The sequence below is a fragment of the Monopterus albus genome, unplaced genomic scaffold, assembly GCF_001952655.1.
Source record: "Monopterus albus unplaced genomic scaffold, M_albus_1.0 scaffold1.1, whole genome shotgun sequence".
NCBI classification, from domain to species: domain Eukaryota; kingdom Metazoa; phylum Chordata; class Actinopteri; order Synbranchiformes; family Synbranchidae; genus Monopterus; species Monopterus albus.
In genome coordinates this window covers 5,720,166-5,746,082 of record NW_018127881.1, presented here as the reverse complement: position 1 = coordinate 5,746,082, position 25,917 = coordinate 5,720,166, and the positions used below count along the sequence as shown (strand labels likewise).

Below are 25,917 nucleotides of genomic sequence, written 5' to 3'. Positions count from 1 at the left end.
TGAGTGTTATGACCACACTGGCTCTACTCCAGTTTCCAGAGGAACACTAAAAAGTCTTTTTAAGCTAGAGAAGCTGTAGACTGAATGTGTTGGTGGCATATTTTTTGGCGCTATAAACTTGTGAAATTTTGCAATAAAACCACATCTGTAGAGACAAACTGCATGTTGTTTCTGGAAAGTGACTAGTAGGAAACAAATGCTTTCAAAGGGAGACAAGCAACTGAAATAAGGAGCACAAATACCTTTATGTACACTGTATCTGACCGCACTGGCTGTACCATAAAAACCACGTAGCTGTATGGAAAATAATATCGCTTATACAAAATATTCAGTGTGACTTCAGAGATGTGATAAAAGAATAATCTTTTATAAGTATCCCCACCACAAAAACAGTACCAGGTGAATTAGTAAATCGGTTTGTCAACAGTCCAACAGTGGACCTAAGACACCGATTTCACAGCTTGGGCTTTGGTGTAAAAGTAAGTAGCCAGTCTGCTCTTGTAAAGGCAGTCGGAATAACTTGAAACACTTGACATTAAGTGTGGCAATTTCTTCTCCCACTGATTGCTGCTCAGCTTGAATTGCAACGAGTCTCCTTTGTGCCATTAAAAGCATTAGATTGATACATACTTCATGCAGTGCTTCCAAACACTCCACATTCAATCAAAAGGTTTTCTGTAACACCTTCAGATGAAATGGGAAAAAAAAAAAAACCCTAACCCTTCAGAAGGAAATCAACAAGAAGTGTTCTCTTGGCTGTAAGACAATAACAAGTATGCAACATAAAATTAACTTATGGACTACTTTATGATTTGCAATAAGTATGCCTACTGTTTAGAGTAGTTCCATGAATAAAGGTTAAAGGATAACTGCTTGATTAATAACTCAGAGTTCTGGCAGCATCTGTGGACAAGCATCTGAATGAACCTTAGTCAGGCTGGAAACTCAACAGTTTATTCTTTAGATTTCGTTCTATAACGGTGTGGAGTGTTTTTCCTGTTGACTCAATATTTGCTGTACCATGACAAGACACAACCTCAGCCTCACTAAATAAAACTGGTGAGCTGTTGCTGTTATGTATTGATAGATGGAAAAGGAAGACAAGGATAAAGCTCTGTTAAAAAAAAAAAAAAAAAAAAAAAGCAGCAGCAAACTGCACGTTGGCACCGGTGGCATTTAGGTCACAGCGTCAGTTCGCACTCGCCTCTCAGCTATGACTAACAGCTCACAATTTTGCTCCTCCACTTTCTTATGTTGTAAAAGCATCCAGGGAAATATTCATTCTGGTGTGTTGCACTGCAGATGAAAATAACCAAGGAGGAGGATTATGGAGCAGAAAGACAATAAAAATCCTTCCATTCCTGGCCTTAAATCCTCTGGACAGCCAGAGAAAGAACAGGGTGCCGTAACTGAGGTTTCTCACTCACCCAAACCAGGGCTTTGGTGCTAAAGCTGTGTGTAGTGACACAAAAACACAGGTCAAGATCTGAGGATTTGGTTCCAGCAAACATGGAAGCATTATCCAGACTGAAGGAATCTTTTATTCATACAGTGGCATGCAGCATCAGAACAAGACAAGACACAACTGCCCCAGTGACGAGTGCCAGCTCGTCTGCTGCTGTTGATGCTTTTAAACTCGCAGAGACAAAACCAGACAACTGCTGACAGTGACTGTCAGGAGATCAGTGGGAGCAGCAGACAGGTGGCCAAGAGGCATGATGAAGGGGAAAGAGGGGGAATCGGTGCCTGGACAGAGCAGCTATGATCTGGGCGCGGCCGCCCCACTGTGACCAGACACATCTGACCAATGGCGCGCAGCTGGACGTCCATGTCTGGCTGTCAGGTCCTGGTGCGAAGCCCGGTAGGGGGCTCTGCGCAGCTGGTATCATTTGCTGGCTGTATACATAAAACTCGCCTGATTCACCACATCCAGGGAATCACTGCATTGCTACGAACACCATCTTTCCCCCTTAACCCTGACACCAGGATACCGACAACACAAACAATGGCGGAGAGCTTTGTACCCATACAATAAATACATATACTGTCTATAAAATTAAATCAAAACTTGTTACAGGGAAAAGCTGTTTCTCCATATGGTTTTGTCACCACCATGATTCATGTTTCAAAAATAAGCTCAAAGCATTGATGGAAGATCCAGAGTGTTTGTTGGAGTCAAACAGGAGACTCGGTGCAGAAAAACTAACTTAAGCTACTAATAAAAATAATTCAATAATAATCATATAGAAATTAAAATAACACATTGTGTTTTTGTTTTGAATTCAATAAAGGTCTGGGGGTGTTTCAGAAAGTGGGTTTAGTGAAAACTCTCAAGTTTGTTCAAAATCTGAGTTTTCACTTCCAGAAATGAGATCACTTGAACCCTGAGTCTGTTACCACGGTAACCTAGCCCGTAAATCTAACCTCTTTGCCGGCAGGTTTTTTTCAACAAAGCCAGAGTTTCTCTCCATCTCCTCCCTCCTGCAGAGTCTGCGGAAGCTGTCTGACACCGTTTCATCTCCTCATCTATACAGTCCGTATTAAAGCACATACTGGAGTGTATTAGTTTTCGGAGCATTATGTCAGGAAAAAAGGTTTTAAAAGATGCTGGTTAGGTAGTTTGTTACCCAAGGCCCATCTTTAATTTACTCAGCTAATATATTCACTATATTTAATATATTTAGCATAACATAAGATTCCAGCACTTCATCATCCATGACAGAAATCAAGTCTGCTAAACAAATGAATGAGTGGAATAAAATGTAACAATGTCACACAGATGACTGATCTTTCCTTCACTCCAACTGAGGATATTTCACTGCTGCTTTGTTTTTTTTGTTTTGTTTTTCCAGTTCCACTGGATTAAAATGGTGGCTCTACTCTTTATGCACCTGTTGCCATGGTGAACTGTTGTATTGGCACACCTTTGATTTAGTCATCACACAGGTGCATAACTCAGACTGAACGTACTCAGGGTTAACTAAACCAGGGGTCCCCAACCCCTGGTCCCCGGAATGGTACTGGTCCGTGGATCATTTGGTACCGGGCCGCAAAGAAAAAATTTTGTGCTTAAAATTTTAGTTATTTTTCTTTCATTAGTCTTAGTTTGAAAAACGACTGTTTCCGCCCTTGCCTCACTACCGCACTTGACTGTGGCACGCCATTTTACGCATTGGCGACACAAGCTAACCCTTTAAAAAAAATGAGCCAAAAACAAAATTCACTGGAGAGTTTTTTTGGGAAGGAACGAGCAAATAGCAGAAGGGTCACAGACTGCCACCAAAAAAAAAGCTGCATTTATAAGAAAATACCACGATTCCTAAGTTAAACAAGCCCAGGGCTCCCACTGACTCTGCTTTATGGGGAGTTGATATTATAGTGTAGAATTATTGTAATTGCCTAATATAAAGTGTAACTGTTGCATTCAAATTACATACTATGAACTGCAAAAGTTTTTGTTATTGGAACCCCCACGCCTCTACCCAGTCCGCAGAAAGATTTTTCATGCATGAAACCGGTCCCTGGTACAAAAAAGGTTGGGGACCGCTGAACTAAACCAACTCTGATCAGCTGTTCCGACCGCTCACAGGTCAAGGTTACATTCAGTCAGTTGAACCTGGTTTCTGGAACACCCCTGTTTGTAAAGTCTATTTGCGACTATGTGTGGTATTAAAACTTCAATATGTATGTCTGTTCAAAAGCAAAATGGAAGAAGAATAAAGCCTAAATATAATGCAGCCACACTATACCCTGTAAAGTGTGCCCAATCCAAGCTCTTACCAAACAGAGTTCTAGTACTTGCAGCAAATCGCAGCACTGTGAAATTTACCACTCACTCAGCATGCTATCAAACCCGACGCTTTCGGAGTGACTGCTTTCTTGTGCAACATGTGCACGTATGCACAGACGGTACCAGAGCTGAACAGTGTGAGGGAGGATGCTATAACGGGTCATGCTGTAAGCACAGTACGTGGACTTTGATGTAAACAGTAGAACCTGTTTCTTTGTGTGAATCTTATGTAGGAAGAAGGTTTTGCTTTTTTATTTTTTTTGTTTTGTTTTTTTTTTTTTTTACATTTTTTCCACAAAAGGAAGAAACTCACACAACATAAATCCCTTCTATGTCTGAACTGATTAATTATAACCGTCTCTGAGTCATCATGTTATGGCAGGTCAAGTGCATCTGATATGTACAGTACAGGACCACGGATGGGGGCAAAAAGGGAAGAGTTCTATTTGGCAGGCTGTAAATATATCACTGTCAGAGGAAAAAACACTAACGTGTCAGTGTGTCTATAGTGAGAGGAACTATGGTGTGAGGGAATCTTCATCACAAAATTTCACACTATATAGAAAATTACTTGCAATGAAAAAATGTTTTTCCTTTTTCTTGAGTGTTGATTTCACTGTGCAAACTGTCAGTCTGAATAGATGTGTTTCTGACATCAGTCTATGCCCAAAATGGTCCATTTCTTGTTTTTTTTTTTTTTTTTATTTCCTCTCCTGGGGAAACAGTTGAGAGTGCACGTTGGGTCCCTCAGGCTCCTCTGCAGTTTGTCTTTCCGAAGACTCCAGGGAGCTCTGTTTCCTCATGATGTCCAAAAATTAAAAATGACAAAGACAATGTGCACACTGTGTCGAGGATGGCCTCGTCTCCTCAGCTCTTCGTTGTTTTCACTTTTTGCCCTTTTAAAGGGTAGCTTTCCTGCTCAGTTTGTCTAGTGTATGACCTTATAGCATCTATAAATTTAGATAAACTCGTTGCCTTTTCTCAGTTTTTCTTTAAAAAATTCTTTACAAAATCATCAGAAAAAACAAACCAAAAAAAAAAAAAAAATCCAACATCAAATGAAAATTGGAAGATTGAAAAATATGCTGCTGGTCAGTTTTAACTTCCCATGTTTCCGGCTGCGGGCCTTCTGATGCTTTCTGATGCTTCTTCACATGGACTTTTGTTGTAAGCAGCTCTCCACAGCTGATCCCAAAGATGGAAGGAGAGTCAGGATGTGAGGATAAGAAAAGGATAGAGGGAAGTGGACAGGGGAATGGGAGATCGATGGGTTTCTGTTTAGAAGATCAGACACGCTGTCACGCAAAAATAAACACCCACTCCATCCTCCTTCAGCCCCCAGCTCCACTGGGAAGGATCAAACCTCCACTGACTGGATCTGGTTCATCTGTGCCCGCATCATCTGGACACTGTTGAGGATCTTCTTTTGATGGCCTGCTAACGTCACCCCGACCCTCAGGATGTCACTGTGAGGAGAGACGGGCTGACATTACTACAAACTCTGAACAGCCTTCCACCTATCTGTCTAACTTTCAGAAGGTCTCGGAGAAAGAAACTACACAAAAACAAAACAACCCAACAATACAACATATGGAGGACTGATAAGAAGGCCAGCAGAACAAGTATATATCAGAAGAATGAAACATGTTTTGCATCCATCTCTCAGACCACATAGCTCATGACTGATTCCCTATCCACCTCATACCACCGAAACAAATGCAACAAATGACTAATTCAGAACATCCACATCTACTGTAGACAACATTCACTGCAGAGGCCATATGTTATAATAAATGCCAAATTAAACTGCAAGTTCCACTTTGTATCATGGCAGTGGCATCAGGTCCAAACATCAGCCTTTGCTCACTGTTTGTTGAGCTATTTCTTATTCACAAGACAATGAAATTTCTTTCTTTCTACTAAAATCTCAACAGTAATCTCACTTACTAGATTACACATTTGTTTTGTTCAAAGAACTGCAGCTCATCATCTCTGTGGGTTCACCTCACGAGTTGTTATCCACAAACAGGAAATGAGTTATATCTGTCTCTCCACAGGTGGCCTTCTTAATATGATTACATCTTGCGTTTTGTGATGATTTTTCTCTTTGTATTTCAGCCAACCAGCCAACCAGCCTCGTTTTCTGATTTTTCCTCTCAATACTTTAATTGAGTTCAATAAGAATCCTGCTGAACACATGGCAGAGAACGAGGGGCACTGTTATGGCCCCGAGCTGTTGTGCCCACTGTTCGGCTCTGTGAGAGAAATACTACAATTTGCTAATTACATGCAGAGCAGCTAGCATCTTTTATAACAGGCCAGAGGCAGAGTCTGGGGCTCGTTCAGGTTTTCAGGGATACACGAAACCCAACAAACCCGCATGATGTGATCGTATTCCTCATGCTTATCAGACCCAGAACAACAGGAATCATCTGCACTTACTCCATGGTCATCTGGGACACCACATCAAATGTAGTGAAGTTGGAGTTGGCAAAGTTCTCTTTATACTGGCCCATCTTAATGGCATCCAGCCACTCGTCTACAGTGCTGAAGCTGGAGAAGTCAGGGATGCTGCGGTCCAGCAGAGGGAGATGAACACTGAGGGGGACAAGAGCAGGAGCCGTGAAGATTAATGGTAATACTGTGCAAGGTGGCAGATCTAACACAACAGTCGGTCCAGACACAAAAGGCAAATACACAGCTTAGAATTCCATTGGCCTTGTTCATGAACCAGTATTTTCCACACTGATTTCTCACAAAGTATATTTTCCAAACAAAGTGATAGGCTTCAGGGAGCCAGTACATCCATTCAGTGTCTGTGGAAAATCTGGCCCTCGGTCCCTCACTCCACCACCAATGAAAGTACAGCTGGGGATAATGGAAATCAGTAAACCTTGGCTCTCTAAGCAAACTAACACCCAGAGCAGAAATGCTTGAAAATGTTTTGTTTTGAAAACTACTCAAGTGCTTCGGTCCAGGATTTGCCTGAAGCATTCGTGGGAAGGATCTGATCTATCAAACCAAAAGGCTTTAATTTACATAACCACTGGGCGCCAGGAGAAACAAGAGACACCGTCTTCAGCAAAGGAGAACTGTGCCATCAATGGCACTGTAGCAAGACTGTGAATTTCATGTTAGGAAGAGGAAAACCCTTACAATCAGAGAAACCCAGATGCGTTATATTGCTGTAGATGTTATCAACAACAAGGTGAAACGATGTAAAAACCAACATCTTGTGGGAAGCCAACAGACGAGACAAAACACACATGCTACAGTACACATGAGCTACAGTAACCAATTGCATAGGACTATTTGGAAATCAACTTCAGATGTCCAGTCTACTTTTAATAGTCCAAGTCTGCAGAGCCCTTATATTGTTAAAAAACTGCTCACACTGCACAAAACAGCTGATACTGATGCACAGTTTACCTTCATTGCAACATCATTAAACTGCTAATTCTGTGACTCTGCTGTTCATTTGCTCACACTGCTGTGTAAAACTCACAGATTACTGAGGTTTCATCAGAATATGACCCACACCGGGGTCACTCATACAGACCCTGTGTGTGTAAACTCTCCTCAGCTCAGTTCATGTCGCAGCCACTTACCTTGTGAGTTTAACAAAACAAAACCTATTATGATCAACAGTGATCTACACCGTGAAAATCAAGTTAAGTGAGTGAGACATGGTTTTAAATCCAGATGTTTGAGCTGTCGAAAACACCCCAGTGTGCTCTGTTAAAACGCTGAAGGCACAGAGGTGCGAGTGACCTGCTGAGCTGCAAAATAATTTAAAAACCAGCAGTCAGTTTCAGTTAATTATACGGCAAAACAAAACAGTGTGAGCGAATGGGCAGTTTACATCTGTTTCAGGGACATTTTGCAGGTAAACACAGTTCACTATTTAACTGAGGTTTATGCTGAGGTCGAGCATCTGTCTAGATCGTTCTTATAACACATCACTAATCAACTTCTGCACAAATGATCAGGTAATGGTAGAATCAATCACAGAGGGATATGAATAACCAGGTTATGGTTAATACCATATCCTCAGCATGACCAGTAAAAGGAATAGCGGGACTGGTATTCATGTAACGGTCCTGAAACAGAGGTGAGAGAGTCAGTTGATGACACAGAACAGATGCTGAGCTGAATAAAGTTACATTTTGAAATGAAGCATAACAAAATTGTTGTAACTGTCATAAAATATTCCAACAAAAAGATCAGTCCCCTCAGGAGCATGTCCTGGGATGACCCTGCACACATGCACATACAGTACCACACAAGGAGTGAAAGACAGCACAAGCACACACATTTCACACTTGACCACACCATGTATTATGATTACAGACAGACAATGAAAACACAAGTTAAATCACATCGACAAATTTGATCAATGGCCCCGTCTCACTTACCCTGAAGATAATGGGGTCATAGCCTTTAGCGTGTTGGGATTACGGATCATTTTGTCAAGGTTGTTGACGATCTGGCTGAACTTGGGCCGGTTGTTGCGGTCTTTCTGCCAGCAGTCCAGCATGAGCTGGTGCAGCGCACTGGGACAGTCCATGGGCGGGGGCAGCCGGTAGTCCTGTTCTATGGCATTGATCACCTGCAGGGGGAGACAAAGATCCCTAAGGGTCACCGTGAGGCTCCTCCAACAGGAGACGGCTTGTAGGAAAAAAGGGAGCGTATGACACATTGGTGGAAGAAGTACTTGAATCCTTTTACTGAAGTAAAGGTACCAATAAATACCCCTATGCAAAAATACTACAAGTCCTGTGTACTTATGTAAAAATACAAGCAAGAAAATGTACTAACCAAAAGTAAAAGCACATGTTCTGCAGAAAAATGACTATTTTGACCAGTCAACAGTGTGGACACGCTTCCCCATTTAAATAGGAAGGTGTTTCCCAAATTCTGACTGGAAGTGTAATATTATACAATATCATTAGATTGTTAATACTGAGGCAGTTTGTGAACAGCAGTTTGCTCTCATTGCTGTTCAAGGTGGAGCTTCAAACCTCTTTATAGACAGGCTGTCCAAACAAGAAAAAAAACTCTGTAATGATTTTTATCTTGGGTTTTTCTCTAAGCTTGGCATTTTTGTGCAATATTGAAAACCTTTATTTAATTTAACTGAGCCCATCTGTCGCGTTTAGAGGGAAACTGTTAACAACTCATAGGCATCTATAACAAGACAGTGTGATGTTCACAACAGTTTCATATGATATGAAGTAATAGTGGCACTAATGCGCTCTGTCGTGATGAGCAAGAGCATCTGTGCCTCGCACCGTGTGGCGCGAGTAACTGCTGTAGTCACTGCCTCAGACTCAGAATCATTAAATTACAGGTACTATTTAAACTAAAACACAGAAGTGTTTATACACACGCACACACACACACGTGAATATATATCAAACACACACTGTCTATACAAACATATTCTGTGCAGAGGTGGTAGAAGTACACAAACTCAATGCTCCAGTGCAAGTACTTTCCTATAAAGTACTCCACTATAAGTAGAAGTACCACTTCAAATTCTTTACTCAAGTTGAAGTACTAAGTACATGCTCTAAAGTATACTTAAAATACAAAAGTACAAGTGCTCCACTAAGGAAACAACATCTTTTAAACACTACAGACTTTGACGCCGTTGTTAACATGAATGTGCAAGTCTAGTCCATGTTTGACCAACAAACTTTCAAAAGTGAAAAACATAAGTAAACGAGTAACGGTCCAAGATCTGTTACTATATAGTGACTTTGCGTGGAAACAAAAACAGCACAGCTGCTAAAAGTGGAGACGGTTTTACCCACCCTGTGTTCTGCCAGGTGGCTGCTTGAAAATTCAGATTCTTAACGCAAAATATCATTAAATTAAAGCTGTCAAATAATTGTAGTGAGTAAAAAAGCATAATATCTCCCTGTAAATCGTAGTGGAGTAAAAGTAAAAGCAAGAGAAAATGAAATATTCCAGTACCTCAAAGCTGAACTGTATGTACATAAACACCAGTTTAGTTATGCATGTGAAGAGCTGTTCAACACCAGTTAGGTCATTAAGAAGCAAAACCTTATTCCACCAGCTTCACATTTCCACTTGCACTCAACCAGCAGTGACCTCATCTCTGGCCTTTACAAAGTATTTAATTCTCTCTCTCCTTAAAAATATGTCTGACTTGGGCTGCTGATGTTGTTGGTCGGGAGGCACACAGAGGTGGTGCACGGTTAACAGAGTGCGACAACCCAGAGGACACTTGTGATGAGGACGCACAATCCCCTGCTCATTATCAGACCCAGATTAATCTCATTCATGAGACCTCCAAAATGAGGACCCCGATGGAGCAGAAACACTATCTAGAGCTGCTAATAAGATAACCGTTGAGGTCCTCAGTCCCTCTTAGCACATTAGTGTTCTCACTTTCAATTTGAAACTATTTTCATTATCTCTCTCCCCATAATTTGCTCTCTCATCCGCTACCCAGAGGGAGATAGAAAATGGAGACTACAGTCAAGAGCAAAATTTGTCCACTGAGCACTGCCGTGCATTTCAAATGATCTGATTATGTGTCTGTGGCGAGGGTGGGGGGAATTTTCATATAAAACCCACGAGAAAGTCAATGCTGAGCTAAGAGAAAGCACATACAATGATAAAATGCACCTCTGAGGGGTTTAAGGCTATAATGAAGCTCAGGAAGGAAAGAATGTATGTGTCCAGTGATGCACTGTCTAAAAAATGTTGACAGTGGTAATTTTACCGCAACAGGCGAGAAAAATACATACGTCTTGATTGGTCATGTCCCAGTAAGGCCTCTCTCCATAGGACATGACCTCCCACATGACGATACCATAACTCCACACATCGCTGGCAGAGGTGAACTTCCTGTACTGGATGGCTTCCGGCGCTGTCCATCGGATGGGGATCTTCCCTCCCTGTGAACACAAAGGGCACAAACCCAACGATCACAGTGTCCCGGCTTTGGAGAGAGACAGACCCTTCAGAGCGACAATGATGACAGTAATCTAAACTCGGAGGCTGACATAACAAAACCCGTGGGAGAAAAGTACATGAAACACTGAAGAGAGAGGAAGAGCAGAACAAGTGAAAGGATGATGATTGTCTTCATAAGGAGGGAGAGCAGTGTGGGAGTGCACTGTGCTGCGTCTTCGTAAATAAAACCTTCCAACATCAGGGCAGGGCAGTTCAGACAGCGTCTGATTTATCTGATTTATGAGGGGAAAGTTAAGACTTGTGTTTCTTACCAGGGCACTAGTATAGGTAGGATCTGATGTGTCATCCTCCAGGAAGCGTGAGAGACCAAAGTCAGACACCTTGCACACAAGGTTGCTGTTGACCAGGATGTTTCGGGCAGCAAGGTCACGGTGCACGTAGTTCATGTCTGCAAGGTACTTCATGCCCGAGGCGATGCCGCGTAACATACCAACAAGCTGGATCACAGTGAACTGCCCATCGTTTTGCTGTGAAACAGACATAGTGTGTTATAACACCTTAGTGCATGGGGCGGTTGACAAACAGGAGGTGGGCCACTGCTAATATGTCAGGATGAATTTCAGTATTCTAATTTCAGTCAAAGAAACCTGTTGGACGTGGAGGTTTCTGGGGTAACAGTTCATTATTTTGTTTAACAATGACCTTGCTCTGCCTTTTCTGACATTAACCTTCTTTATTAAGTGTGCTGCTTTAGTATTAACTTCCAAAAAAGAATAAGGCCAAAGGGACGAAAGCAACAAAGATTTAACCAAGGGACACGGACCACAACAATAACAGTAAAACAGCCAAGGATAAAATGTAAACATTTGTTTAAAAAATCCAAAATTATAGAGTGTGTGTGTGTGTGTGTATATATATATAGAGAGAGAGAGAGAGGGAGAGAGAGAGAGAGAGAGAGAGAGAGAGAGAGAGAGAGAGAGAGAGAGAGAGAGAGAGAGAGAGAGAGAGCTGGAAAAGGCCGACTGTGCCTCTTGTCTCTCATAGAATCCAGAAAGAGCTGCTGTCAGTCATTTTGTTTTCTAATTTAACCATAGTAGACAAACCATTTTTGTTCTTCACAGTATGGACTCAATACAAGACTTATAGAATAAAGTCACTGACATTTTCTCTACGCTAAAAGCAAAAAACTAATCAAACAGATTATGCACGTTTGTAAAGTCATTCAGTGAACTTACAAGCACTGAGTTTCAATAAAAAATCATCACAAACAATTGATCTGTTTTCTTTCTCGTTTCATGCAACTTCTTCTAGTCAAATTATAATCTTTTAATTTTGACTAAACTACTTGTAACACAACGTGCAAGTGGCTAATGTAGAAAAGTTACTCTTTAGTATTAGTATCTGTGAGGACGCCCTGCAGGATACTGACAGCAGGGTTTGGGTTGGGCTCAAGTGGCCTCGGCAGGGCCGGGCCAGGCTAAGCTGGGTCTGACTGTCTGTCTACAGCTGTTCCCCTCCACAGTTTAGTGAGGGCTTTACCCCATGCATAGGGAGCGTCTAGCGAAGTGGTGCAGCTGTGTCTCCAACTGCGCACACCTGCACTCTCCCCACCACCCACCACGGTGCCTGGAGAACAGAAGATTCCAGAGAATGGACCATGGGAGTTTGGGGCTGGGTGTGGACAGACGGAAGGACTAAGAGAGGGAGGGCAGTCAAGCAGTATTAACAGTCTGCATCACCGCTCTACTAGCCTATTTCCCTTTCAAACACTTTGCTGCTCATTAGCGGAACGGAAGCTTCTTCTCACGTCAAGCTGCTCCTCCTCGTGTTCCACAGCAATTAAGCAGAATGCATTATTCATGAAACCCTTCTCACAAATACACACTGCCATCTAATCTGAGTGCTGTGTTTGCATATACTTTAATTGGAAAGATTTCTCCAGTCTTTGGGGTGAGGTTAGCTGGAAGAAAGAGAAATTTGTAGAACTGCTTGAATCAACGTCCAGTGTGATTTATATGAAAATAATTTTTGTTTTGTGTTTTATATCAAAGACAGCTTTTCATACCCTTTACTCCCTCAGCTTTTGGTCGGCTCCAGATACCGGTCCAGCTCTGATCAATCTATTCCTACCCTGCAGGGTTTTTTTTGCACGAGGCAGCTCAGGTCAGACTGCAGTGATCATTTTAAACAACCGTCCACCAATCACCTCAGAAAACAAACGCAAACCATGTCCAGGAGCTTTGACACCATCAGCAGTTGTCATCATAAACTGTCACTGCGAAGTGCCACAGACATTATCGGTTGTTTTGAATACAATATGCTGTCAAATGTGTTTAGCATCTTAGCTACATACATAACAAACACCCTTCCCTGTGAGATCAAACTCCAAAAAGAGCTGATGCTTTGTATCTCAAAGGCCAGAGGCAGAATAAAGACTCTGAACAGTGAGCTGACAGGAGCGTGCATGTCTATTTCCTAAGGCTGGTTTTGATGTAGGCTTGTAATAAGAAGTGTAAACTGACAATCAGGTAGGGGACTAAATTCAGGAAAGAGTTAAAGTCTATTTTAAAACAATTTAATGTTGCTGTTGAATTCTTCAATAACAGCAATGTATGTGAAATTAAATGTTCTTATTAACTCTACAGACATCATTTTGTAATTATACTATACATCACATAACCTTGCAATGCTACTAGTGCATAACAAATAATACCCCTTTACTTAGGGAAGGGCAAAGGAATAAAGACATTCCATTACACCATTTGAAGCTCAACTAAAAATAAAACCTTTTTTTGGCAAAGATCATACATCCATGATTTTCTTAAATCACTTCCTTTTCTGCTCATTCAAAAAATGCAAAGAGAGCAATTACGGTGGATAAAAGCAGACAAAAAGGCCTATAGTGGCCAGAAAGCTTTATTTTTATTTCACTAACATCCCCAGACAGATGGTGAAGGGCTGGGAGACATCTCATCTCATAGCAAGCTTCATTTTTAAATATCTGACATCTCATCTTAAGTCTTGCAAAGTATTTGAATTATTTATGTGGGTCGTAAATGGGAGAGCATGGCCGGTTCTCTGGAATATCCTTCTCGGGTTAAATTATGAAAATTAAAAATACTGTGAACTTGTAAGCGCTGCATATTTCTTGTCAGGGAGTCAAGGGGAAAATAAGTGTGATACTTATTTGCATCCATAGACAGTACTGCATAATCAGCAGTGTGTGGAGTGAATGCAAAACAAGGGAAACATCAAAGAGAAGTCCTGAAGCCAGTAACCAGCAAGACCTTGTTATTCTGTGCTTCCTGGTTAAGACTGACACATAAAACACATAGACACATAGAGAAAAGCATAAATCAATGTTGGGAGTAATCAGACATTCTGTCAGTGTTAACAGTGACAGATGATTGCACCTGAGGAACTGGTGACTGACACTATTCTAACAGAGGATCTGTGAAAAGTAATGTTTAGTAGGAGTATGTGTATACATGTACAAGCCGTGTGAAATTACTGGTCAGACGTGTGCACATGCAAGGATGTGTGTTCATACAGCAACAAGGATGTGAATTTGTCAGGTGTCTGAATAACCCAAGTTAAGTTCTTCTGTGGTTGAATATTCGTCTTTTTCCCCCAAATAACTTTTTGAAAGAGCTGAGTTTTCAAACAGCAACAGACACTATTTTAAATATAATCTAATTAACGGTGGACAAATGATGCTGATTCTTTACTTAAGTAAAAGTGGCAATACCACACACTCTCTTACAAGTAAAGGTCCTGCATTAAAAATGTTATTTAAGTAAAAGTACAAAAGTCTTCTCATCAAATATACTTGAAGTACCAAAAGTAAAAGTAAAGATGTGTTATTATGTGCATGGCAGAGGTGATGGCCCTTGTCAGGAGCTAGCAGGCAGGTTTAAGCTGCCTATGACTCTTTATAGCTCATCACAATAAAAGCTCTGAATGGAGACCGTTAGGATCCAAAGCGGTGAAGCAGCTTGTTTTGTCAGGCTGGGGAAGCTAACACTGAAGGTAGGTCAAGCAGCTGTCAGCAGCTTCATTAGGTGTCGGCAGTCTGATAGCAAACACCGTCAGCTGTGACAACGGTAGTTTTTCATTAGTACAATGAGCCTAAATATCATCAAATATAACAGGACTTTTAAATATCATCATGTTTCAATATTATTGAGACTACTGTGAACAAAACTGGTGGATAGGTTTTCTCACAGAATGTACTTGGGAAGCCAAACAAATTAATTAACAGTACCAGACTCAATTATAGAAATAAAATCTGTTTATGATTATGCTAATTATATTCATATTTCAGTTACTATTATGTAGATCACAAATATGGGTCACTAGTTTAATTGTCTAAAAGATCATCACAAATTAAATCCAACTATATTGCATGGAAACATTTGCCGTTACATGTCATTTGAAACATTCTGCCCTGATGGCCTGATGGTTAACGGGCACACCATGCAATCAGCAACATCTATGGCTCGACTGCCGGCCGGGGGACCTTTGCTGCATATCATGCCAACCCCCCTCTCTCTGCCCATGTTCCCTGTCTCTCTCTAGATTGTGAATGAGATTAAAGCAGAACACCAGAAACCATGCATTCAGCCCTGTGTACTACTTAACTATTCTAGGTAAGGCGCAAATAATAGAAACATCTGGTTGCTTACTCTGAGGAAAGCGTCCAGAGAGCCATTCTCCATGAACTCAGTGATGATCATAACAGGGCTGCTCTTGGTGACTACGCCTTCCAGGTGAATGACGTTCGGATGGTCGAACTGGCCCATGATGCTCGCTTCGCTGAGGAAGTCTCGCCGTTGCTTTTCTGTGTAGCCAGACTTCAGAGTTTTTATGGCCACAAACATTTCCCTTTTACCTGGGAGCTTCAGGTTGCCACTGCACACCTCTCCAAATTCTCCTATGAAGAGGTTAAAGAAATTAGTCTTTAAAATTCAGAGCATTATGAGCAAATTAAAGTAAACAGCCTCCCTGTATCCATTTGTACTTAAAAACCAGCTAACAAGCAAGCTGTTTACAGTGTGGTATTCCGTCCATATTTCAGTCTGATTTTTCCATTACCTGCACCAATGACCTGTTCAATCTTCACACAGGATATATCAATCTCCTTGGCAAACTCCCTCACAGCCTCGTTGGGGTCCTCATATGTGAACGGATCAATATAAATCTTCATTCCTGGAGTCACTTGGAAAAAAGGAAATCATTGCTACAATGCCTGATTCTTGTGGTTACACACAGTCAGAGGCATTTAGGCACATTAACAATTAATTTCCATGCACACATTCCAGTGCGAGTATGTGATTGTTAGACACTGAGATGATGAAGGTTGAAAGACAAGAGAAAGTAGTGGTGGTTATAGTGTCTCATGGCTACTGTGCATACTGCAGCTATTCAGCCAGCAAGAACTTTGTACCTCCAGTCCTCTTAGTTGTGATGAGGTGGGTTAATATATATATATATATATAATATCTTCTGTGAGTCACAGTGTCATTAAAACTCAGGAGTGAAACCTGGGGCCTATTTCAGCATCACTCAGCTCCACTCCGAGAAATAAAGTGGCTCTCTTAAACCTTGATGCTGAGAAAACCGGCTTAAGGTGGGCTTTAAGTGTTCAGGGACTTAGGTGTCCTGAGTTTTAAATCTGATTATTTAGCTCTCACCTCCACATCAGACCTGAGGCTATTTGAATGGACACTGAACTGATGCCAATGCTGCTGCAGAGCTAGAAGAGTGTGCACACTGTCTTAAAACCTGGCACAAGAAACATGCTGCAGAGATGAACAGATGGAGGGGATCTTATCAGGCAAAACCCCTCATTACTAAAACCCTAAAATCTCTTCCCACGCTGAGCAGTGCTCAGCAGACCACCCTTCAATGATGGCAAAGACCACCAAAACAGGGGCAGAGGCCTGAACTGTGACTGGTGTGAGGACAGGATGCACATTGGCTTCTGCTGTTATTAGCTGTGAAACAGCCAAACAGCCTCAAACTGGATCTCTTTTTTCTGTTTTTGCACAGAATGGTCAGATTACATTGAGAAAGCATTTTAACTTTCAAGTGAAATTAACATATAAAAAAGGACAAAGCAAGGTAATTATACAGTCAGATAAACAGTTTAAAATAGGGCTGTAAGATGGAAATAGACCTGCGTTTTTATAGCCAGGCAGGAGAAATACAGATTAGCTTTAGTATCTTAAATGAGGCCATGGTGAAATGACTTCTCAGCTCCTTCTCATAGATTTATTTCTGCCTTTTTGTCATTTAAACTCTACTCAACAACAATCACTGAGAAATTCCATTCAATGACTGAGTCTTTTGAATGTCTAACAATGGCAAATGACTCATATGGTATTAGCATGAGTGATCACTGACCTATTTCCACCGCAATGGAACACACTTCCACACTAGTTTTGATGGGGTTAAATATAAGCAGAGTCAAAAAATACAAAAAAAACCCCAAAACAAAACAGGCAGGATTACTTGCAAGTGGGGAACAGGCAAATTGAGCAGTGCTGTGTTGGGCCATAGCCAAGGACACCAGCATGCAAGGTGGTAGCCATGGAGACAGGTGTGTGAGGCAGCAGAGGGCTGCATGATAGCCATGGCGATTACTGTATAAGATGGTAGTCATGGAGACAGGTGTGCGCTGAAGGAGGAATCAGCAGTAAAGTCAGGCAGAGGAGCGGTGTTCTACTCACTGTGGCCGCTGGTGTAGTGCTGCAGTTTGTCTGTGTATTCTGAATCAGCCCTGTCAAAGCCACGCCTCCTGGGGGAAAGACAAAGAACTCTAGCTCTGGTTCAGAGACAGGGAACAGGGAGGGGCAGAGACGCAGATCAAACACCCCCAGGTCTATCTATGCTGAAGGTTTTTGCAACACTGTAAAAGGTAGCCAACCATGCAGTCATGTTACACAAAGCTGGTTTTTCTTCCATAAAACAAGCAAGTAATTGCTTGCTTTATGTGAGTTTTGTACATCTTGAGCAGTTGAGCACACCCTCATTTGGTCTGAACATGCCAGCTACAGCTTTAGTGTTTTTTCTACTTTTGCAGTGTGCACGAGATGGGCAGCTATAGCACAATGAATGTTTCAAAATAACTGGTATGAAACTGATATAAAGCACTTTGTGTATGAACTGTGCTATAATAAAACTGCCCTGCCTTACATATCTACATCTTCCAGGTTTTCTTCATCTCTACTTCGTACCAGTATTTTAAATCCCTTGTAGGTGAACAAGGTGCACGTGTAAATAGTACAGTTTTCATTTAGACGGGTGAATGACATGGGGCAGTTTTTATTCAACAGCTATGATTTTTGACTTTATTGCAATAGTGTGCTGGAGCTTCACCCAGCCAGTGCCTTACATTACTTAATCTTGACAGTGATATACAGCATTAAAACATCTTTTTAGGTTCTGTGATACAGCCATCACTGTGTATTAGAACCTTTTATTTTTTTGATTGCTCTGAATCACATACTCTGCCATTGTGTCTTTGCTGTGTTCCCAAAGTATCCCACATTGCAGCAGCAGGCAATTTCTAAATTCATAATCCAAGATATGTACTCCATCTACCATCTAAGAAAAAAAATACTGTACTAGGTGAGACCTGCTAGCAGAACACATACACAGAAATTCATCTTGTTCATCCTTCTGTGAATCTAAATAACTGCACTGGAGTGAAACTACAGTTTTATTATGAGTGGCCCCAGTGGGAACTTATATTTTAATTTTGGCAGATTTATATACATTTGATACCTACTGAGTAGCTGCACCTACAGAACGCTGATGAATTAGCAAGGTTGACTTTTACATATTACCTCAACAGCTGAAAGACGAGAATTTGTGTCTTTGAGTTCTGATTGTTTTATCTCTATGACCTAATGCAACTGAATAAAAAAGGAAAATTGGACTCGCTGCCAGCTTGTACAGATGTTTTATTGGTGTTAAGCTCACTGGCAGACTGCGACGGGACTGACTCACCGGTTACAGACGATGATGAGGACGACCACAGCAATGAGGAAAACCAGTCCAGCAGCTGCCGATCCAATGATGAGAGGTAACTTCTCCTGAATGCTGGTGTTGTATTCCGCTACAGAAGAGAGAAAAACACACAGTGCATAAACATAGTGCCACACACACACACACACACACAGTTACAAGCTGAAACATATGGGGAAGCATCTGAGCCACTGCATATGGAGAGAGCAATGGGTGACAGACAGACATACGGCTGGGTGAACCACTGAGCATCTTGGCATCTCTACTGGCTGCGTGGACTATTTTCCAAAGCACGCTGAATGTGTTCAGATGTCGTGGATATGGACAAATCATCTGGCAGAAAGTGTGTGAAGTGAGGAGAGAGCGCATGTTTGGGTGAGACCCAGAGTGATCCGGCAGCCAAGAGCAGAAATCCAGCTACTGAATGGCAACACAGAGGCAGAGCCAGATCCCCTCTCTTGGGTAGTACAGATGACATATGACTTTATTCAGATGCAGTGCTTGAAGTGAGCCAGCATGCACCGGTACGCAGTACCCGCACTTCTACATTTCACTCTGTGGCGTACTGCGTACTGGACCTTCTTCTTGTGTACCAGCTATTTCCACAAGCTGCCAGTGCTCTCTTCAGCTCATTTGAGATGAACTTTCTCGCCTGGACAGCAGACAAGAGCAGATGACGGCAGCAGGGGGCGGTGACATGAAGCTGCCGTCAGGACGGACAGTTCAGAAGCTTTCTGCCAGCTAGTGTGAGAGCCATGGTTAGCTCCACCAAAAAGAGTTATATTAATTGTTATTATTAGTCATATTAATTCTAATCATAAAACAAACTACATCAAAATTTTAATTTGTGACCCCCTTTACTTCTCCTCCCAGGTTAAGGTTCACTTGCGCAAGTAAAGTCTGCAGTTTCTGCAGTTTTCAGAGAAAGTATGCAACTGGTCCCTTTTGAACAGCATCTAATACATATCACACACCCTTAAAGGATTTTTATTCTTTAAAGTTTTATTTTTTTTGGACAATTAGGAGCCTTGAATTAAGGGCCTTGACTGACAGCGTCACAACTGACAACTGGTATTTTTATTATTTTGAAAATTGAATAAAGTTCTGTAACACAAAAATCCTGTTAAGCAGGTTTAAAAATATAAAGTGCAGTTACAGTGTTGACTTAAAACTGATCTGTCTTTCTTTAAAAAGAACAACTGGTCTTATATATCCTCAGTTTACTTATCATTTGTAGCTATGAGTCAGTTTGAAGTATCTCAAGCGCTGGGACCTGTGTGTGTGTGGCAGCGTCAGGGATGTGTGTACGAGAGCTCAGACTAATGATGGCTGTGGGCACTGCAGACCGAAGGAAATGAGATGTTCAGAGGGGAAAAACCCAGACCTTGGCTCTAACATTAACCTACATGACTGATGATTACTGAATGTTCCTTCTTCTCCCAGCCGTGTCATTGTACAAAGATAAGACAACTTCGACCTTATCCTCAATTTAAAGGCTTATAGTGACAAATGGGAAAAACACATCATTGGCAACAAGATATGCTGTGTGTGCCGCACAACAAGAATCCTTGATGGTTGAAATATGAAGAGTGGAATAATTACATGGGCATAATTTGAGGTTTGTATGAAAGAGGCATGGTTAAAATAAGAAGTGTTTTCAAGCCACACTAATCTGGTTTTGGAATACTGAATCCATACCACTCTACACGGTGTATTAATGAGCCACGTAGGAGACGTGATAACAGCTCTGCTTATTGTAGCGAACACTGAATTCTCACCCTCAGTCATGGTCTGGAAGTAGAGTTTGCCACTGTTACGTCCAAACCCAGCGACGGTGCGGGCCCGGACCTGGAACACATAGATACTTCCTGGCTTGAGGCCACGGATGACTGCGGTGTTGGTCTGGCTTCTGATGGTGGTTGAGTTATATTCTGCTTGGTCCTAAGAGAAGAAACATTTGTGCACATTAGTAATTAGAGTCCAGTGGAGTCATAATGACTGAGACCTCAAAAGGTGTCAAAATCAACTTAACAAATGTTCAGTTTTTTATCTCAGTGATGAGATGAGATTGGTTTTTACTATTTTAATACAAATGTATGTATTTTTATTTATTTGTTTATTTATTATTGATGAACTCTTTGGGTGCTCCGGCTTCCTCCCACAGACCAAAGATGCACAGCTTAGGTTGACTGGTGACTCTAAATTGCCTGTAGGAATGGGTGTGTGGTTGTTTGTCTACATGTCAGCCCTGTGTTAGACTGGCGACCTGTCCATGGTGGACCCCACCTCTCGCTCAATGTCAGCTGGGATTGGCTCCAACCCCCCTGCAACCCTATTCAGGAATAAGAGGTATGGATAATGGATGGATGGATGGATGGATGAATTATTGACAAACTAAATTAAGTCTTAGCATCTACTTATAAGTGAAAAATAGTGTAAATCTCCCATTACTGATCACAAAATGCACCACGCAGCCTGCAGAGTTAAAACATTACACTCCAACCTTGCATTCTATTAAATCATACTGTAGCTAAAACATCAGGAGCAGAAAAGCAGAGCTCAGGGATAAAAACAGAGATACTGATCTCTACATTTATTCTACAAACATCCACAGCAACCACAATAGAACTAATCCAAATAATGTGTTGCCACAAAAAGCATAATGTTTGATAAAGCAGCAGGACTGAAAGCGGCAGACATGTACTGTAGCAGTTGCAGTTAAGAAGGTAGATTTGGTGGCAGTTTCAGGTCATGCAGCTTTTCTGAGCTGAGCCTTCTGATGATCAGAGCTGTATTTCATTGCCACACTCCTCTCCAGAACGCTGACAGGTCTGAGCGGAGACTGAGACTCTTTTAGCTGCTCCCTTCAACCCGCTGCTCGGCGCACACTTCTGAGCCACAGCAGGGGCTGGGACAATTGTTTTGACAGTTCTCTCCACCAGTGCAAAGGGAATTCAAAAGTGGAATGGCCCAGCATGCAGACGAAAATTCGACAAACACTCACGCACATATGTGATTGAGTTTGTACAATATATGTGTTGGCTGTAAGCATTTATGTGATGATTGTGCTTGAATCAACACACATTTGTGAGTGCAAGATTTCTTGTGTGAAAGTATGCTGATTCAGTGGAGCTTGCCCTCCAGATAATATTTTTACAACAGTCAGCACACCATTGTTTCAACCACAAGTCTCTGCACATTAGTCCCCAGTGGCCTTACTACGGGGCCGAGTGTGGTTTCTTTTCCCAGTGACTGACCGTGATTATAATTGAAAGAGAATGAGCAGAAGTTCTAAGCAATGCTCAGATGCTCTGTCTACATGCCTCCTAGGATTTTTTGTTATGCAAACGAGAGTGGGGAGATTTTCTGAATTCAAATGTAAAACTCAACAAAAGAGTCAGTTTTTACCATGAGCATATGATTTATTTAGCTGGATGGGGAGAATAGGAATGGAACTTATGTTCATTTGGATCGGAGACGGCTTGAAGAAAACAATGTGCTGCTGCATCAGTGATACCTTTTCATAATACTGTAGCTCATAGTCCAGGATGACTCCATTAGGCTGGTCAGGCTGGGCCCAGGAGAGGGTGATGCTGTCCACAGTACGACTGACCTGGTGCATTATAGACACAGGGGATGGAGCTGTGAAGAAACAGAGACCAAAGTGTTAAGAGTGAAACAACTCAATCACCATCGACTTCACAGTCACGAATAGAGAATCTCACAGCCGAACACCAGGATCTGCAAAGGCGTAATACGTAACGCCATAAAGCCTCTGTCATGTAATGCATTCTTCTTTTAGAGGGTCTCATGGCTACACATGCATTACAAGCCTCTGGCTAAACCACATAAACCGCCTTGTGGGACTTCCTAGCATCAACTGTGATTGTCATATGATTCATTTGCACTTGGTCATACTGCTAATGACAGTCCACCTTCTGCAAATAAATCTTTTTATAATTGCCAGAAAGCCAATGTCGCAAATGTGTAATGTCATATTAAAATATGACTTGAAATCTGAACAAAGTACACATAAAAAAAAGCACAAATCATGAGAACGAAATGTTGCAAACTTCTGTGCTGCTTCCTTGTTCTCCACATTCTAACTTACTATATTTAGTTTATGCACATTTCCTTATAGATGACAATTTAAAGAACCATAGTAGTGCTCTTCCATGCTACAAATTACATGTGTTTTATATTGCTGCCAACAATTTTTCCAATTCCAATTTTAAATCATTTCCCCCCCCTTCCAGCACACGTTGGCTTCTTGTGCCTTTCAGAAGGGTATAAAAATAAACATTCAAAAATTCAGAAACTTGCTCTGTATCTGTAGGTCAACACAACAGTCATTGTTTTGCATTTCCCCAGGACATTTTGAGTTTGTTTTGAAAATGATGTTACCTATGCTATGATTTGAGAGACAGCTGGTGAACATTAAACATACAAATTTATAGTAAACATTCCTCCGGCATGACTATTTGCCTGTTGGGCTTTGAGACTGGACTTCATCAGTAAGCTGAGGCAGCTCATTATTAACATTTGCTGCAGCATCCTGAACCACACAACCAGCTCCTGACAGCAAATGCAGTAACCAGATGATGAAAACATGCAACTTCATGAAAAAACAAAGGCTGACTTTGATGAATAACCTTACCAATCAACATTTAGGTCTCTGCCAGTTGACTTTAAGGCATACTGAGATGCCAAGAAACCACGATCTCTCCTGAACAAGGAAGATCAAGCTAAAAACAAATGATGGGCATTGACAAATTGTCGACTGTATACTATTTGTAAAATAGAAGAACAAAAAAAATCTTGTTCTTGAGCTTTTTGTGAAATATCTGGCAGTAGACTTTATATTGGTCATGCACTTTCTTAAAACAAGTTATAATATCTTGAAAATGCTTTTTTAATTTGCGTCACAGAAGTGAAGTTTTACTCAGTCTTTTGCATCAGAACATGTAAAAAACATTAATAAATACACCACATACCTTAAAGCAAACGCAGTGTTAAAATTCAGTAGTAAACTAAATGACTTGTTACGACATGGGTGGCCTACTACAGTCCTGCATAGCTCAGTGTCCCCAAACCTCGTACATTCTCTTTTACACAACCAAAAAGTCAGGGGGGCGTGATCACCTCAAGTCCTCAAAAGCCATTAAGATTAGTTCAGGGTGCTGTGGGTCAGTTTAAGCTAAGAGAAGCTGAAGATTAAAAGCTCTTTCTGAGGAGCCTGGCAAGGCCTTCAAGCCTTTATGTCTAAGCCTCTGTATGTGTGAAAGGGTAGGGTGGGTTGTGTAGGGAGGGGTGCCGGGCAGGATTTATGGCCACCAAGCCCCACGCTCGTCCCCTACAGCCCTGTGCAGCGCACACACAAGCAGCCCTCAGCCAGCAGCACAGTGGCTCCCCTGAGTCCCAGCGATAAAGACAGAAGTCTCTCCACTGGCACGCATTCTCTCTGGAAAATCTGCTGACTGCAAGAGTAGCAACTTCCACATCTCTATGATCAAAGAGTCAAAGGCTGCTGTGTGCAGTTTTTATATCTTATACATTATTTACTTATTTATTTATTTACATGCAGTTCACATGAATAAAAGCCTGCAACTCACCTGCAGAATTAGATTTTATAGTACATACAAGAACTGCCTACGCCAGCGTACTGCTGCCACCACGAGAAACTGTGCTAAAAACCTTTTTCATTATAACAAGATACTTTCATGTTAAAAGCATGATATTTTAGGAGGTGCGCTCCAGCCGGTACTGACACTTAAATCCACGTACAACAATCAGCCCACTAATTACCACATGAATGCAGCTCATGAGCCATGATAAATTACAAAATACCCTGCACATGTTCCAATGATGTTACAGACATTACTGACAGCAGCTGAAGTCAGTGTGTGGCTGCTGTCACTCACCCCCAGCTGCAGGGCTCAAGTTAGGGAGTGGAAATGATATGATCCACTTTAGGGGTGCGTTATATCATATTAGATCTTGAAGTCATAAATCTGAAACTATATTTCTATACAGGCTATAGCCTATACTATATATTGATTGTACAATGACTGCCAGATGGAAAAACTGAGCAAAAATCATTAGTGTACAGGATTAAGGCTCATCTTTGCAAATACTGTCCCAAAGCAGGACTGAACATTTTGTGTGTCAGTGATTCAGAGCCAATGATTCAGTCCCTTTAATAACCTTAGTCATTTCTTCTCAGCTAATTAGCCCAGCTTTGCGTGTCCTCTGACCCAAACAGAAGCATCCGTTTGAGGTAACAAATCATGAGTCTCATATAAACAGTGACTGCCAAGGGAATGAGTATGTCCTCACATGCTGCCACCAGACAATAAACATCTCCGTAAAGTCCTTACACCATGATGGATTCTGACGCACACATACATCATGGCCCTTTCCTGGAGCTGGCGGTACGATAATGTATACAGTATCCAGTCAGGACATCACTCTCGGGAATCCTTTCCATCTCACTGTACTGGGTGGTTTGTTTGCAGTCACAGAACGACAGCCTAATAAGGAAAACAGTTGTTCTAAGGGGAACTCACGAGTATCCCATTACGGATGTACATGTATTCAAGACTGCCACATGGCCTGTTCCTGCATAGCATTTCCATTAAATACACGGTGTAGTCATGCATGGTAACCTGATAGAGGGCCAGAGAAACAAAGGCAGCTCATGTATTCATGTACAGAGGATGGATACAAGCCAACACGAGAAGCTGCTGCAGGAGAACAGAGTGGTATTCTTCAGCTAAAGGATGACTTCCAGACAGCGGGGTGGCAGTCATCGCGGCTGAGCTCAAGATAAGCGGAGGTGTAAACCCGCTGACATTAAATTAAAGGAAGGCATTGTTTTTTGGTGCAAGGTAAATGTTGAGTAAAAAAGAAAGTGCTGAAACATTTGGTTGTAGAGAAAACAGTATTCCAGCTGGGTTCACTACATGCAGTTCAAGCTACGCTCACATTCCACCAGTCGACTGTGGAATGTGGTGGTGTGGCAGCGTCTCATTGCAGTAAGGCTTATAGTACTGATCCACATATTAAACCATTTCTGTACATCTAATGTCCAAATATACAAGTGTCCATTGTGCTCCAAATCATCAAGTGTTCCTAGATTTCCTCCCAAA

At 41.6% G+C, this 25,917-nt stretch overlaps 1 protein-coding gene across 3 annotated transcripts in view; it reads right to left on the bottom strand.

Moving 5' to 3' along the window:
• Positions 1-4,058: 4,058 nt before the first annotated feature.
• The window catches only part of ephb2b (eph receptor B2b), a 123,678-nt gene continuing 101,819 nt past the window's right edge, over positions 4,059-25,917 (bottom strand). Inside the window, exons 6-16 of one of the 3 annotated variants that reach the window (XM_020595174.1) lie at positions 22,287-22,411; positions 20,548-20,710; positions 18,752-18,860; positions 17,470-17,537; positions 15,833-15,955; positions 15,424-15,671; positions 11,050-11,265; positions 10,570-10,719; positions 8,206-8,399; positions 6,233-6,388; positions 4,059-5,256 (exon numbers count right to left, since the gene is read on the bottom strand). In XM_020595174.1, the coding sequence (XP_020450830.1) occupies positions 5,148-5,256; positions 6,233-6,388; positions 8,206-8,399; positions 10,570-10,719; positions 11,050-11,265; positions 15,424-15,671; positions 15,833-15,955; positions 17,470-17,537; positions 18,752-18,860; positions 20,548-20,710; positions 22,287-22,411 (1,661 nt within the window). In that variant the 3' untranslated portion in view covers positions 4,059-5,147. The remainder of the gene's footprint in view (positions 5,257-6,232; positions 6,389-8,205; positions 8,400-10,569; positions 10,720-11,049; positions 11,266-15,423; positions 15,672-15,832; positions 15,956-17,469; positions 17,538-18,751; positions 18,861-20,547; positions 20,711-22,286; positions 22,412-25,917) is intronic. The other 2 variants (XM_020595335.1, XM_020595259.1) reach the window with 2 other exon arrangements.